Source organism: Perognathus longimembris, chromosome 11 (assembly GCF_023159225.1).
Source record: "Perognathus longimembris pacificus isolate PPM17 chromosome 11, ASM2315922v1, whole genome shotgun sequence".
Taxonomy (NCBI): Eukaryota; Metazoa; Chordata; class Mammalia; order Rodentia; family Heteromyidae; genus Perognathus; species Perognathus longimembris.
In genome coordinates, this window is record NC_063171.1 from 67,702,855 (window position 1) to 67,719,407 (window position 16,553).

At 40.2% G+C, this 16,553-nt stretch overlaps 1 protein-coding gene across 2 annotated transcripts in view; it reads right to left on the reverse strand.

The window, feature by feature from the left end:
• Ahctf1 (AT-hook containing transcription factor 1) overlaps positions 1-16,553 on the reverse strand; it is a 54,407-nt gene that overhangs the window by 22,441 nt on the left and 15,413 nt on the right. For both annotated transcript variants that reach the window (XM_048357514.1, XM_048357513.1), the window contains 15 exons: positions 15,720-15,836; positions 14,008-14,092; positions 13,486-13,636; positions 11,873-12,005; positions 11,606-11,787; positions 11,202-11,263; positions 10,567-10,695; positions 9,432-9,522; positions 7,653-7,742; positions 6,650-6,790; positions 4,856-4,960; positions 3,221-3,314; positions 1,735-1,858; positions 1,503-1,559; positions 381-527 (listed from right to left, as the gene is read on the reverse strand). In XM_048357514.1, the coding sequence (XP_048213471.1) occupies positions 381-527; positions 1,503-1,559; positions 1,735-1,858; positions 3,221-3,314; positions 4,856-4,960; positions 6,650-6,790; positions 7,653-7,742; positions 9,432-9,522; positions 10,567-10,695; positions 11,202-11,263; positions 11,606-11,787; positions 11,873-12,005; positions 13,486-13,636; positions 14,008-14,092; positions 15,720-15,836 (1,708 nt within the window). The remainder of the gene's footprint in view (positions 1-380; positions 528-1,502; positions 1,560-1,734; positions 1,859-3,220; positions 3,315-4,855; positions 4,961-6,649; positions 6,791-7,652; positions 7,743-9,431; positions 9,523-10,566; positions 10,696-11,201; positions 11,264-11,605; positions 11,788-11,872; positions 12,006-13,485; positions 13,637-14,007; positions 14,093-15,719; positions 15,837-16,553) is intronic.

Consider the following 16,553-nt stretch of genomic DNA (forward strand, 5'->3'; position numbering starts at 1 on the left):
TTTTTTCAGAAACTCATACATTTGAGACCATTACATAAAATCTTCCCACCACCAATTTCATATATCAATGTCAAACTTTTATGTTCTAATGTTTACTCAAAATTCCCAACATATCTCTAGCATAAATTCAGCTCACATTATTCATAATTGTTGTTCACTTGTAAATTTCATTGTATTGGCAGCCAGAGCTTCTGAACCATTCATTGTGCCCTGTTTCTTGCTGCCTGAAGTAGTCATTGGTGAAGGTACTCCTTAAACACAGTGCTCATATCATGTCTAGAAATATACTATCATCTTTAAGATCAACTTTAATGTAGTTATGTATGCCTCCTACAATTCTCATTACTTGCGAAAACTGCCTAAGTGAACTACAAACTCACCTCATAGTCATTATGATCTATCAGCCAAAATCCTTGAATAAGTTTAACCTGGCCCCATGAAATGGCAAAGGCAGTTGGAAAAGATTCAATAGGAGTATCCGTTTTGTTTGGAAAAGAATACATAATATCAAGCAGCAAATAAATGGTCTAGTTGAAAGGATTAAGGATAATAAACAAAGAGAATGTCCACATCTATGTTTAGCATAGTAGCGGTAGAATTCAATAGTAAAGGAGGCGTGAAACACATAGGCTATACTGGATATACAGCTGCGGAATACAATTCTATTCCATGTATCACCAGTCCCATGAGAACTTCACTTCTTCTCAGTACCTAACTACTACCACCAAGAGATGAACTTCACACCTCAAAAACAAAACTAAGTGAAAAGTAAGACATTTGTTCGTTGAATTTAAAAACAATGCTACCAATCTAATTCTAGTTATCAGGCAATAGTTGGAAGCTTCAGTAATAAACAACTTGTATAACTGTTGAACGAACTACTCATTATTAGACTAAGAAACCAATACAAATATATTATCATGAAGACTCCAGGTCTCAAATAATGCCCACAGTCATAGGAAGCAAACTTACAAGGTATTAATTTTCAGCACTTGCCACTGGCAAAAGTACAGTAGTTGTTTTTGTTTTCAATTCCCGCTGGGGTACAAGTTACAGATGCTTGTTAAGTGATCTGCCCCAATCTAGGCTCCATCCCTCCCCCCAAAAGCAATGGTTCTTACACACTCAAGAATCTGATAGGGGCTGGGAATATGGCCTAGTGGCAAGAGTGCTTGTCTCGTATACACAAAGCCCTGGGTGTAATTCTTCAGCATCACATGTATAGAAAACAGCCAGAAGTGGCGCTGTGGCTCAAGTGGCAGAGTGCTAGCCTTGAGCAAAAGAAAGAAAAAAGAAAGAAGCCAGGGACAGTGCACAGGCCCTGGGTCCAAGCCCGAAGACTGGCAAAAAAAAAAAAAAAATCTGATAAAAGCCAAGAATCATGTCCCCCAGAATACTTAGAATTAAGAGTTAAAAAGTTCAAATACAAAACTGAGATTGTAGTAGATGCCTACTAATCTGAAATTTCATAATAAATATTTTTATAAAAATGTAAAGGATACAACAGAATGTTTGCTGGCTTCAGTGACATTCTCTAATAAATAGATGTCAAGCAGTGCCTATAAAAGAAAAGGATAAAAACTTCAGTGCATGGTATAGTCACTCAACCCGTCATTCCATCCACCCAGCCCTTCTTTTCCCTCGCCTTGGCAGGTATCAAGAGCCTACCCGCTTGTCTCCTCACCCCCAACTTGCACACACTTTTAAAGCAGCAGCATGTTACTGTAAACCTACATGCAGACTGGCAGGAGGATATTTTCCTGTGCCTCCTTCATCCCGTTTCCACAGTTTTTCAACTTGGTCTCCTAATTGAGCAACCAATCCATCGATCATCAAGCAATCATGGTTCCACTTTCCTCTGCAATCAGAGAAACATTAAGGACTTTTTACTATTAGGGTTATTACTGCTATCAAAGCCACAAGCATGATTCTTTTTCTTTTTGTTAGCTGTGGGACTTGAATTCAGGACCTGGGCTCTGTCCCTGAGCTTTTATGCTCAAGACTAGCACTCTACCACTTTGAGCCACAGTGCCACTTCTGGTTTTCTGGCCTGCCTGGGCTGGCTTCAAGCAACTATCCTCAGATCTCAGCCACAGCTCGGATATAGGCGTGAGCCACTAGTGCCCAGACAGCATCATTTTTAAAAGTAATAATCCAATCAAACTATGGAGGAGGAAATGGTGAGAATTAGACCTCATTGAGCATGGTAAACTACAGAATCGAAGCAACACTGGTCCGATTTGTCCTGAAGGTACCTCATGTGCGTCATCAGCAAGCCAGTGAGTCGAAGTGAGGAAAGAACGCGGTGTAACTAGTCAAGTGCCAGGCTACTCCACTCCATCGTAAGCGAGCTAGTTACCTGTCAGGACTGGCGGCCTAAAGTCATCAACACTGCAGCTGAGAAGCAGCCCATTTTCTATTTTATAATGTGGACAAGTTTTTTATATGCGGATTCCTTCATGAAAAGCTTATTACTGAATATCCACTATATGGTATGCAAATGCTGTATTCCTATTTCCTCATCTAATATTATCACCCGTAATAGTAGCTTCTACCTTCTAAGATGTTCCTGTGTTGAAAACTGTTGTCTGCATATTTTATGTATTTATATGCTAATATTAGAACTCATGTCAATTAGCACCAGAAAGCATAGCAAATGAATAACACAATTTTAGAAAATTATAGATAAAGCATTGCAAAATATGCCTAATCAATTTCCTGAGTTTGTGCTCATTACCTTGAGTTAGTTATTCTAAAAACTGGGTCCCAAAATTTACCAAACATCAGAATCAACACAGGTTGGTCTTTTTAAGTTGAGGGTTCTCAGGAGATGACTACCTAGGAAACTTGGCATTGCTCTAAAGTTGTTATCTGTATAATTCATTCTAATACTAAGAAGACGATTTAAATTCCTGAGGGCCAAACACAATGTAAAAGAAATAGGAACAAGGAAGGAAATGGTTTAAAATTTGAAAAGTAACTTAAAACTTTGGTGAAACAGGTATACTTTAAAGAAGGTTGGTCTTTTTCTAAACTAAGAATTCTCAGGGAAAAAAAAGCTTAAATTATACAATTTCTTCTAACAAAAAGTTTTGCTTAGAAAACAACAGTCATTATTATCTCTAAGTTTAAAAACGAAAACGCAAACAGTTGCCAGTGACAATTTCTGCCAGCCAGTCAGACGTGGCCCACACTAGCCAGAGGGCGGAAGCCACTGTACCTGGGGGAGCTCTTCCACTTGTGCCGGTGGCTGGTGTAGTAGCCCTGGATGCTGGGGTAGTTGTAGCACAACTTCGACAGCTGTACGGTATCATCTGCATAATTGTAAAAAAAATACACACATATATATACATACAGATAGATAGATATTATTTCCAGAACTTCTTACCACACTATTTTGAGGGTTTGAACTCAGAGCTTTTTTGCTTAAGGGTAGCACTCTACCACTTAAGCCACAGCTCCTCTCTCCTGGCTTTTTGGAGATTAACTGGAGGTAAGAGTCTCACTTAATTCCCTGACCCTGCTGGCTTCAAACTGCAATCCTTAGATCTCAGCCTCCAGAGTAAGCTAGGATTATAGGTGTGAGCCACTGGCATCCAGCTACTGTATTTTTTTAAATCATGGATACATACACACATTTTTTGCCAGTCCTGGGGCTTGAACTCTGGACCACAGCACTGTCCCTGGCTTCTTTTTGCTCAAGGCTTGCACTCTGCCACTTGAGCCACAGCTCCACTTCCAGCTTTTTCTATATATGTGGTGCTGAGGAATCGAACCCAGGGCTTCAGGTATACAAGGCAAGCACTCTTGCCACTAGGCCATATTCCCAGCCCCTATCATGGATATTTTAATGCATTTTTTTTTTTGGCCAGTCCTGGGCCTTAGACTCAGGGCCTGAGCACTGTCCCTGGCTTCTTCCTGCTCAAGGCTAGCCCTCTGCCACTTGAGCCACAGCGCCGCTTCTGGCCGTTTTCTGTATATGTGGTGCTGGGGAATCGAACCTAGGGCCTCGTGTATCCGAGGCAGGCACTCTTGCCACTAGGCTATATCCCCAGCCCACTAATGCATTTTTATAATATTGTTTTTAACCTGCAGATTTGCAGGTTAAATATTCTTTCTAAAATAGATGTACACACAAGTGAGTACAATCTCTCATGAAAGTCTATAACCACAAGGATCCTGAATGGTTTGTAACCCTAGAAATCATTCCAATAATCTTGTTCCCTTGGTATAAAATATATCCATCACTGTTCAAATCTGAGAAGAATGAGCCAGTAAGGCCAGAGATTACAGGTGCGCTGGCAGAGGGTCCTCTAAGCAAGGCCTCTGTTTTCTCTAATTCTTGGTATTGGTATTCATTATTACATAAAAGGGTGTATTTAACTGGTTCCAGTGGCTTGTATCTATTATCTAAGCTACTCAGGAGGCTGAGATCTGACCATCATGGTTTGAAGCCAGCCTGGGCAGGAAAGTCTGTGAGACTCTTATCTCCAATTAACTACCAAAAAGCTAGAAGCAGAGCTGTGGCTCAAGAGGCAGAGTGCCAGCCTTGAGCAAACAAATTCAGGGACAGTGCCTGGGTCCTACAACAACCAAAAAAAGTTCAGGGACAGCAAACAGGCCGAGTTCAAGCCCCAAGACAGGCACAAAAATATAAGGGAACATTCAGCTGATGGCACATTTGTTCTCCGGTTTAAAAGCAGTGAACACGCAGACACACACACCTGCATTTCAGTCACAGTCATGGAGGAATAATGTAAGAAAGCAAAATGTGAGTGAAGTAGAAAGAACAGCACAGAACAAGACAAGGGTTAATGTTTCCATTAATACTTAAGAGATTAAGTAAATATTTTACCTAAACCTTCTGGTAAAAGTCCAGAGTGAGAGAACCAAAGAACCATTTGTGCATACTGACAGATGAGCTGGGTAACCAGATGTTTATTGTTTAAATCCACCATTCCTGTAAAGAGTTAACTTTTAATTACCAATAACATACAAAAAGCCAAAATACTCAATTTTCAATACTAGTGATTTTTAACAGCATGTATGTATTTTGAATAAATTTAGCTTATGTCTAACTTACTTTGGTCCAAAGTAACATTAAGCAAATCCCCAAAAGGCTAAAATAATTAAGTTACTGACTAAAGTAGACATTTTATGCGAACAAATACAATAATTAATTTAGGTTGCCTAAACTAAACAACAGAAAAGGTCAGTTTTATTTTATTATTTTGTCCTCCCATCCACCCCAGGTTGTGGGGCTTGAAGCTGGGGCCTGGACACTGTCCCTGCTGAGCTTTTTTTGCTCAGGGCTAGAGCTCTACCACTTTGAGCCACAGCACTACTTCCAATTTTCTGGTGGTTATTTGGTGATAAAGAATCTCACGGGCTTTCTTGCTTAGACTGGCTTTGAAGCACAATTCTTAGATCTCAGCCTCTTCAAGTGCTAGGAATACAGAAGTGAGCTGCGAGTGGCTGGCTTCCCCCCCCCCTTCAATTATTATTATAAAGGTGATGTACAGATGGAGTTACATTTACATAACTCAGGGAAAGAAAACAAGAACAGCAAAGAAACCTTGTTTTCATTTTCTGGAGGTTCAATAGATGTTATTTTGTATTGGTATTAGATAATAATAGATATTGTTTTGTATTACTTGCATCTGTTCCTCTCCTAAGAGTGTCCGCCTTCGGTCACACTGTGTGAATGCCTACAGACCTGTACCATTTATTATGTCCCAGTATTTTAAATCTAGCTTCTGCATAGGAGAGCAACATGTTGTTTGTCTCTCTGAGCTTGGCATGATTTGTTCCCGGTCCATCCACTTCCCCACAAATGATATAATATTCTTGCTATTGCCTGTGTAAAATTCCATTGTGTATAGGTACCACATGTTTCTGATCCAATCGCCTACTGTAAGGCATCTATCTGGGCTGTTTCCACAACCTGGCTATTAAGAATAGTGTAGCAATGAACATGGATGTGCAAGTGTATTCATGGTATCCTGACTTGTGATGTCCTGGGTAGATGCCCAGGAGTTGTACGGCTGGATTGTAAGGAAGATGTGTTTGGTTTTCTGAGGGACTTCCAGACTGCTCTCGAGAGTAGTCATACCAGTTTGTATTCCGACCAACAGTGCAGCAGGGTTCTTTTTTCCTGACATCCCTGCCAGCATTTGTGGTTTGAATTCACAAAGTTGGCCAATCTAATGAGGGTGAGATGCAATATCTGAGTTGTTTCAATTTGCATTCCTATAGGGCCTAGCATTTCCTCATGTGTTTCTTTGCTATTTTTATCTCTTCTTCTGAGAAGTTTCACCTAAGCTCCTTTGCCCATCTTTTTTTGTTGAAATGAAAAAAACAAAACAAACAACCCTTTTTTGTATTAAAAATAAAAAAACACCTGTTATTTCACAAGTTGAAATTCTACTGGAAGGACACTATTGTAACAGCCACTGACTAAAATTCCCAAGCTTATTTGAACACTTGTTGATGGTCCATCTAACAGCATTCTGTAGCTTTACATGAAGAGAATTCTACCATTTGAGAAATGGTGACTTTTTTATGCAACAATCCACTTAGGAAACAGGAACTTGCTTCCAGTTAAGTATAAATAGATAAAAGCACTAATTTACATAAACAAATGACATACCTCTCAAGGTGATGTCTTTAGCTTCTGATGTGAAACAGCTGAAGACAGTATTAAGATTGCTCAGAACCAAATGGCACTGCTGGATGGACTGGATGGTTTGTGGGTCGATGAAACGACACGACCCATCAAACAATGGCACGCCTTTCAAAGGCAAAATATTGAGTTTTACACAATCAATCTGAGTGAAATATAATCACAAGTACAAACTGTCTAAAATTCTTATTATTCAAACAACATTTTTTAAAATAAACTCTCTAAGGACATGCTAGAATTGGCAAGCAGCTTAAAGACACCTAGAATGTGCTTTCAAAACTCAGAGGACTGCGGTTTATCTTTATGTACTGCCCATCCTAAGAAATGACCCAGGCACATGCTATTCAGTAAACTTAAAGTTTACTTTCTCTTACTGTGCTATCTATCATCTGTCTCTGAGTACTTGTTGTCCTCATAGAAGTCTACGTGTACATCCGACATTTAAAGATGACTATTAAGGAGAAAAGTGATTTGGCATGAGGTAAGAGCATTTGTAGGTAACAGGCTCACAGTGCCATCAGCTTTTCACAGCCATAGCATTCTGAGCAGAATCTGAGTCAGGAGCAAGGGCTCTTCACTGGACTATTTCATTTACTCCAGCACCAGTGTATGTTGTAAATTGACTTCTTAAAATATGTTTAATTCTCAAACTCCCTATTGCCAGCTTAAAATTGCACTGTGAAATTATGGTGAAAATTATTTTAGTGACCTGGGGCATGGATTACATGGTAAAGTGCCTGTCAAGCAAGTGCACAGCTGAGTTCACTCTGGAGCACTTAATAAAAAAAAAAGAAAACCAAAATAAAAAGAACAACAACAACAAAAGTTGTTTTAGTTACCTTGGTAAAAGGAAAATTATAAATTTTAAGAATTTACAACTTCAAAATTATTAAGAACTATTACATACTGAAAACACAATCTTAGCTGTTAACTATTAAGTTTTGTCCAAATCTGCACTTTTAATACTTACATAATCTGTCAAACTCCTCTTTTGTGACAGAAACTTTATTCCATGTCCATTCAAGAACAAAGCGCAAATTAGCAGCAGAATTTGGTTGTTCTAATTTGTAAATATGAAAAGAAACAAAATATTCATTGCAAACAGAAAATCAGTAACTTTCCAGTAGAGAAATCTTGCCATTAACACTCTAACCAAGTGGACAGAGTTAAATCAGTATTAAGTCAGAACCACCTGGCTAAGCAGTATCTGCTCAGGGAATCAGGGAGCACATCACCCCACTCAAGAAAAGACCAGGGGGCTGGGGATATAGCCTAGTGGCAAGAGTGCCTGCCTCGGATACACGAGGCCCTAGGTTCGATTCCCCAGCACCACATATACAGAAAACGGCCAGAAGCGGTGCTGTGGCTCAAGTGGCAGAGTGCTAGCCTTGAGCGGGAAGAAGCCAGGGACAGTGCTCAGGCCCTGAGTCCAAGGCCCAGGACTGGCCAAAAAAAAAAAAAAAAAAGAAAAGACCAGGGCTGGGGATATGGCCTAGTGGCAAGAGTGCTTGCCTCATATACATGAGGCCCTGGGTTCAATTCCCCAGCACCACATATACAGAAAACGGCCAGAAGTGGCGCTGTGGCTCAAGTGGCAGAGTGCTAGCCTTGAGCAAAAAGAAGCCAGGGACAGTGCTCAGGCCCTGAGTTCAAGCCCCAGGACTGGCAAAAAAAAAAAAGACCAATGAGCAGAAGAGGAACGTCAGCCTTTAAGACGATAGGCCTGTAAACCCCCACAAAAAACCACTAATGCTTAAAAAACCAAAACCCTTTGACCCCTCCTTCTTAAAGAATGTACCAGATTTGGGAAGTTAAAGAGGCATGAAAGCTAGTCAAGCGTGGTGACACACGCATGTAGTGCAGGATTAAGGAGGTTAGGTAAAAGGATCAATTTAAGGCCAACCAGCACAGAAATACTACAATACTGGAATAAAAACAAAATGTAAAACACAACCAACCAAGACATGAATACTACCATAAGCATGATCATAGACTCCCTCAGGCCCAAACTGCAATTGAGGACATTATTAGAACAGTCGTTAAGATTTCAAATGGCAGGGCTGGGAATATGGCCTAGTGGCAAGAGTGCTTGCCTCCTACACATGAAGCTCTGGGTTCCATTCCCCAGCACCACATATATAGAAAACGGCCAGAAGGGGCGCTGTGGCTCAAGTGGCAGAGTGCTAGCCTTGAGCAAGAAGAGGCCAGGGACAGTGCTCAGACCCTGAGTCCAAGGCCCAGGACTGGCCAAAAAAAAAAAAAAGATTTCAAATGGCACTTTCTTGATATCTCAATTGCCACAATGAGGTTTTGTAGGTAACTGTATCATTATATAAAAAAGCATGACAATTCCCAAAATAGTTCTGAGTGTGTGTGTGTGTGCACGCACACACACTGGGGAGAAGGCTCTATGTTAAGAGTAAAGTGACCATGTGGATGAATGTGTACAAAGTTTTGTTATGTGCCAAAATTCTAAAAGCTTTCATACGGATTCCACTTTACAAGCATGTTTGAAATGACAGGATTTCAGCACTAGGGAATAGGTCAGCAGTTGTGGGGAACAGAAAGGGGGTCCCGGGAGGGCAGGGAGACAACAGGAGGCGCTCGAGCGCTCTTGCTCTCGGGTGCCAGCCCCGCGGCACACGAGTCACGCCGTTCTCTTGCACTAGGCCTCACAGCTCCTTGTGAGTCTACAATTATCTCATCACAGGAAAAATGAGACAACTGATTTTGAAAATCAGAGTATTACCTTCTGTTATCCACCTTCTGATACAACCAGTCAAAAGTCCCAGGGAACTTGTCTGAATTGCTGCTGACAATACAGCTTCTAGCTGTTCTTCCTAAACCATGTATTGAGAAAGAAGAAATGAAGAGAAACAATATGAGACCAATGGAAAGGCTAAAAATTCATTAAGACCCACTAGGATAGTTATAATTAAAATCAGAGAGTAACAAGCATTGTGATGATCAAATTCAAAGGCTTAAAAAAGTCTTTATACATGGCTAGTGAAAGTGTAAAATGGTAACCCCATTGCAAAAACGTCTTAGAGCTCATGTTCAACAGAGATAAACACCACAATCGAATAAAGAGTTCATAAACATTTTTCTCTTTCTCTGTGTAAACATAGACTAAGGGGGCGGGGAGTATGGCCTAGTGGTAAAGTGCTTGCCTCGCACACATGAAGCCCTGGGTTCAATTCCTCAGCACCACATACATAGGGGCGCTGTGGCTCAAGTGGTAGAGTGCTAGCTTTGAGCAAAAAGAAGCCAGGGACAGTGCTCAGGCCCTGAGTCCCAGCCTCAGGACTGGCAACAAAAACAAAACCAAACAAACAAACAAAAAAACCTGAGGATTTACTTTCTAACATACCTTATAAGCAAAGTGAAATAAGTACTTCTTATAAGATGTTAAAATATAAGATTGTTGGGCTCTGTGCCCAGAGTGTCTGATTTATTAGCTCTAAGAGAAGACAAGAGCCACAAACTTGCCTTTCAAACAAGTGCCAGGGACAGGCTTTGTTGCTTCAGATCATGATGTTTAGCTAAATCATGATGGCTTCCCTTTTGTATGAACCCACACTTTAACATGGCCTCTAATCTGCAATAAAGACTTCATCATATGTTTGATGAAGGCATGATGCATTTCCTGTCCTGTACTACTCATCTACATGGATAAGTGGATCTGGTACCAAGTTATAGTCTATTTGAATAGTCTTGGAAATACGATATGTAAGCCAAACCTGAGACCTATAGCTACTAGTCATTTAGAGTGGGCCTGACGGTACTTAATCCATTATTGCAAGAAATATCTAATAGATTTGTATGACCATAAAAAGCTAAGCACATGCATTCCAACAGAAACAATATAGTTAAAGTCATCTTACACGACTTAAACTGGAAGGCTGAACATCAAAAAGTCTTGGTGAGAGAAGGCCAGCTACAAGACAACGATTATAACCATCAGGAATGACTTCATTGAGAGCTGGTCCTGATTTCTTTAGAAAAGTCAATGTCTGTAACAGATAAATAAGACATTAAGATTGGACAAGCAAGGAAAATGATGTATAGGTTCCTGAACTCAACTAATCGTTTTCAGCTGTGAATGAACAATAAGGTGTATCAATAGAAACCCTGTTAATCTTCTCTAAAGCTTATTGGTTTGGTAAGAGATCTTGACAAACTTTACATACATATGTGTATTTCCACTGGCTGATTATCAATGAAAAGGTCTGCCACATCATGTTTCCCGAGGTATTTTTCTATTTTTGATGGAAAATACTATCAAACACTGTGAAAGGTAGCCAACATCCTCAAAGGATGCTAAAAACATCCCACCATCTCTTCTGGGAAATTGTTAAAGCTAGTGCTATTTAGCTGCTAATCTCATAAACCTAACATACGTTATAACTCAACATAAGAGTTCATGTAAAGAGCACTAAATTTATGAGTCACATGTATTAAGGCACTGGACTTCAGTTCCATTCAGAAATACAATTTATGATGCTAAGTCATTGCTTACCTCCTTCTGAAAGCCAGTACAAGTGATATGGATAACCCCTGAGTTCAACAGACAAGTAGCATCTAAAAAGGTTGTAAAATTATATATCAGAGTCATGTATAGAATGGCTTTCATGCAACAAAATTTATCCTAACATTGTAAGGCAATACAATTACTAGAGTACAAATGCTTAAGTAAACTTTTCTGAGTATTTTAACTCAAAGAATAAGAAACTTTTGCAAACAATTGTGAAAGTCAGCATTTTTCTCATGTTAATTTCCTTGCATTAAACTTCTCAACTTGATAATTTATCAATCATGTCAAATGATGAGGCATGAACGTGACACCAGAAGCTATAGACATATAAGCTGGACACTTTTTCTCCATATTACTTTTTCCAAAAGGTAAAGTTAGAGAATACATACCAAAATTAAAAGTACTTGGGTTAAAAAACTGCTCTGGAGGTGGATATGCAGGAGGAACTCCTCGACTTAAACTTCTCTCATGCACTAATATATCCAAGATGTAATGTGGAGAAGTCCTACTTACAACAGAATCCAATGACCACAAGGCAAAATAAGAGCAATTATGTAGATATTCTCCTGATCTAAAAGGAAATAAAAAAAAAAAAGACTAAGTCCTTGATCAGCTCTATACATGGGAATGGAGAGGGGAGAGAGAAATAATTATACCTTAGAGAATCTGGCATTTGTGCATGATACCAACGATTTATGTCAAAAAGCCCGAGATAGACAGAAGGCTTTCCTTGTCCATATGTATTCACTTGCCAGGTGAAGACTGAAACACTGGTGTCTGGAGAGAGTGCTGAAAGAAGGAGGAAGCCAATTTTAACAGTAAAATAAAATGCTCAGGAAAATCACCCCAACAGAATCAGAGCAAGATTTTCTCATCTAAGAAATGGATCCACTTATTTTCTTCTTGACTTTTTTTTTTGGCAGAGATTTTAACTCAAACTCCTGATCTGAGGCTCTACCACCTGTAACCACTGTTTCTCTTTTTCACAGCAATAAGTATTTATCAGAAAAGATTATCTTGATTTGTTTCTTTTAACTTTTCAGCAACTTTGAAATCTTGGAAGTAGAAAGTAGTAAATTATTTCAATCAATATTCTCCCAAGGATGGTACATAGCTAGAAGCTAAACACACAAAAGCTAAACACTTCCTAAAAGGGTCTCTTTGGCAGTAAGACTTAACTCTTTATTTTTTTGGTCGGTCGTAGGGCTTGAACTCTGGATCTGGGTGCTTGCTGTCCCTGACCTCTTCAGCTCAAAGCGAGCACTCTATCACTTTGAGCCAAGGCACCCCCCCTTTAGGTTTTCTGGTGGTGAATTGGAGATAAAGAGTCTCATGGACTTCCCTGCCAGGGCTGGCTCTGAACCACGATTCCCAGATCTCAGCCTCCTGAGTAGCTAGAATTACAGGTGTGAACCACCAGTACCCGGCTGACTTCATTCTTTAGAGGAACTTTGGGTGAGAAAGACTGGCCTAGTCATTTGGTAAGGAAGAAAAGTCAGTTAACCTGGACAGTGACTGTGGATTGGACTAGTATAAAGGAGGAGAACAAGGAGAGAATAAAAAGGTTAGAAGAAAAGTTCTGTTTTAGACATGTTTGACTATGAAATACAGAGGTGGGTGTATCATTAGTGAGATGAAGGAGCTCCTTACAAGAACGCATCTCACTAAGAAGACATACACATAACGAGAATCCCTGATGAAACTTCCCAAAATGATGTTCTCATTTAATCTCCCAACCAAATCCAGGAAAAAGATCTCTAAGTGTACAGGGAAACAAGTTTAAAGTAAGTAAAAGGGTGTAACTAGTGACAGGAGTGAAATCTAAATCTACAACCAATTCAAAACTCTGTGCCACACATTTGAGTAGGAGAAAAGAAGTGCTAAAGAAGACAAGGAAGCAGGGACTGTCTACACTAGGTAAGGCTGGAGACCATCTTTTAAGAGTGTGACTAAATACAAGGGTCCTTCATATGCACTCAATTTCAGTTTTTAACAGCAACAGAGAGCAAGAAATAACGAATACTTCATACAGGCTTCAGTAAGTTCTATAATCAGCATTTTAACCTTTTAACTAGGAGGTATATCAACTACAGAAACCAATGTCCATCATAAATTTTGAATAAAAAATTTTAAGTCGAGTCTTCAAGTGATATAGTACTCTTCTCAACAAGTACTGAGGACTGAACTCAAGCCCTCACACATTCTAGAAAGTACTCTATCTCTCAAGCCATGCCACCCCACCCCCACCGAAGTCATGCTCTTAACCAACCTTCATTCATGCTTTCTTCTCTCTCGCCATGAGATCGGAACTTCTCTATACTCTGGCATCCCAGCAGCTTGGTATTACTACTTTGTCCCCTCAAAGGAAACATGCCACCAGCAAGATCCAGCGTGTATCTTTCTTCACAATATTCTAATCCCTATAATATAAAATACATACAAATCTTAACAGAACTTAAAGCACAATACAAAGAAAAATAGAGACAAATCAGAACATAAATTATTGAAGGTTCTAAAACTTAACATACACACAAACACCCACATATATACACATGTGTGAACATGAGCACTATCAACACAAATAAAAAGCTATATTTAGACCCTCAAAATATAACTACTAACGAATCTTATAAAGCTTATAAAGCTGTACCTTCATTTTCATGTACCACCAGTTGGGGTTTAAATGATCAAAATCACATGGAGGGTCAGGTGCCAGTGGCTCATGTCTTTATTTCTAGGTACAATTAAAATAGGGAAACAGAGTAGTAATAATATTCTCATTATCATTTACCTCATATAAGATTTGTCCTGATGCCAAACATTTTCTATCACCAAAGGCCAACTGAAGCAGGTGCAAACTCAAAATATCGCCTTCACTGAAAGAAACAGAAATCAACCAAGACACATAAAATATATTAACATGCCAGGTGTTGGTGGCCCACACTTGAAATCCTAGGCACTCAGGAGGCTGAGATGTGAGGATCACAGTTCAAAACCAGGCTCACACCTGTAATCCCAGCCACTAAGGGGGCTGAGAACTGAAGATTTTCAGTTCAAAGCCAGCCCAGTCCATGAGACTCTTCATCTTCAATTAAACATCAAAAAACTGGAAGTGGAGCTGTGGCTCAAGTGGTACAGCACTAGCCTTGAGTAAAAAAAAAAAAAAAAAAAAGCTCAAATCAGAGCTTCGGGTAGAGAAAGCTCGCTCAAACTGTTGTATTAACTTCCTGGAAGACATGGCAGGAGAGCTAGAGAACAGAGTAAAGGTGAATACAAAAGGAGTGGGGGGAATGGGACCACAAATTAGAAAGGAGGTTCTCATGACCGGGCAGCCTTGAAAACTGCCCAACAAGAAATTATTTATTTATCACTGTTAGTCTCAGCTTTGAAATAACATAGGAACAAAAAAAATAAGCTCAATTTCTCCTTGCTGCTCAATCAGAATTGCTACTCAAACATGTAGAAACAACCATTTAACTTTTATAATAATTTCAACTATCGGGCTGGGGATATGGCCTAGTGGCAAGAGTGCTTGCCTCGTATACATGAGGCCCTGGGTTCAATTCCCCAGCATCACATATATAGAAAATGGCCAGAAGTGTCGCTGTGGCTCAAGTGGCAGAGTGCTAGCCTTGAGCAAAAAGAAGCCAGGGACAGTGCTCAGGCCCCAAAGTCCAAGCCCCAGGACTGGCAAAAAAAAAAAAAAAAAATAGTAATAATAATAATTTCAACTATCACTCCCTAATTCCATGGATTATACTGCTTTTGTTGGAAGAAATGACAGTACAAAGCTTCCTAGAAGAAATCGATTCTTCCTGATCATTGGTTTATTTTGGTTCTTTTTTCCTTCCCTCCCTCCCCTCCCTCCTTCCACTCTCTCTTTTCTTGTTTTTTTGCCAATCCAGGGGTTTAGACTCAGGGCCGGAACACTGTTCCTGGCTTCTTTTTGCTCAAGGCTAGCACTCTGCCACTTGAGCCACAGCGCCACTTCTGGCTTTTTCCATATATGTGGTGCTGAGGAATCGAACCCAGGGCTTCATGCATGTAAGACAAGCACTCTACCGCTGAACCGCATTCCCAGCCCCCTTATTTGGTTCTTGCAGGGCTGGGGATTGCATCCCAGAGCCTTGCGTGTATTCAACTCTTTCCTTTTTGTAGTTTTGTTCTGTGTTTGGACATACTGGGATTTGAACTCTGCACTTTTCCAGGCAGATGCTCTACCACTTGATCCACATGCTTTTTCAAGTGAGATGACGGCATATTAATGTCCAGGCCAGAACTGAAATCCTTCTAATGCTTCCCATGTCACAGGCATAGGCCACCCTAGCCTTTTCTTACTGGCTGAGATAAGGGCAGGGAGGTGGCTCACTACTGTTTTGCCCAGGCTGACCTCAAACTGTGAGGCTCTTGCCTTAGTCTCCTTAGCACCTGGCTTGATTACAGTGAAAACCATCCCACTCTCAGTATGACAAGTATTTTTAAGAACCACATGCACCTACTAACCTATCTTGTGTGGACTGAACTGCCCACAAGTAACAGCAATTACGAGGATCATTCTCAGGTTCTTGAAAGATCACAGCATACACAGGAACTCTTCCACCTTCCAATTGAGTGTAATATCTATAACAGACCCAAAGTCAGAATATTGCTTGCTCTCCCACTCTCCCCCGCCCCCACCCCCTCAGTCATAGGGCTGGAGCTGCAGGACCTGGGTGCTGTCACTGAGCTTTTCTGCACAAGATAGCACTCTACCACTTGAGCCACAGCATCACATCAGGTTTTCTGGTGGTTTACTGGATAAGAGTTTCACAGACTTGCCTGCCCAGGCTGACTTCAAACCACAATCCTCAGATGTCAGCCTCCTGAGTAGCTAGGAGGCTTTGCTTGCTTATTTTTAAGTTGAAATTTTTGAAACACAGGTACCTCGTAAGAAGTTGGGTTAAGCAACAACTGTTTACGTGGTCTTCCAAATTAAGTAATTTTTAGGACACAATCCTCAAAATACATTCAAGGAACAGGACACTAAAGATTATAGCCATGCCACTCATGCCCCAGGCATGAGAACAACTAAATTGCATGCAATATTGATGTGTGAACGAGTTCTTTGGAGTCATAACCATATGAAACTACTGTGATGCTTTCCAATAACTAACTGATGGAAAGATGAAAGCATTATTCCACGTTAGCCACTTAGGTTTAAAATCCATTTCCTCCAACAAAATCTGAAGGACAAGCGAGAAACTCAAGAGTTGTTTCTTTAAAAAGGAAAAAAAGGAAAGCCAGGTATTAGTGGCTCCTGCTTGTAATCCTAGCTACACAAGAGGCTGAGATCAGAGG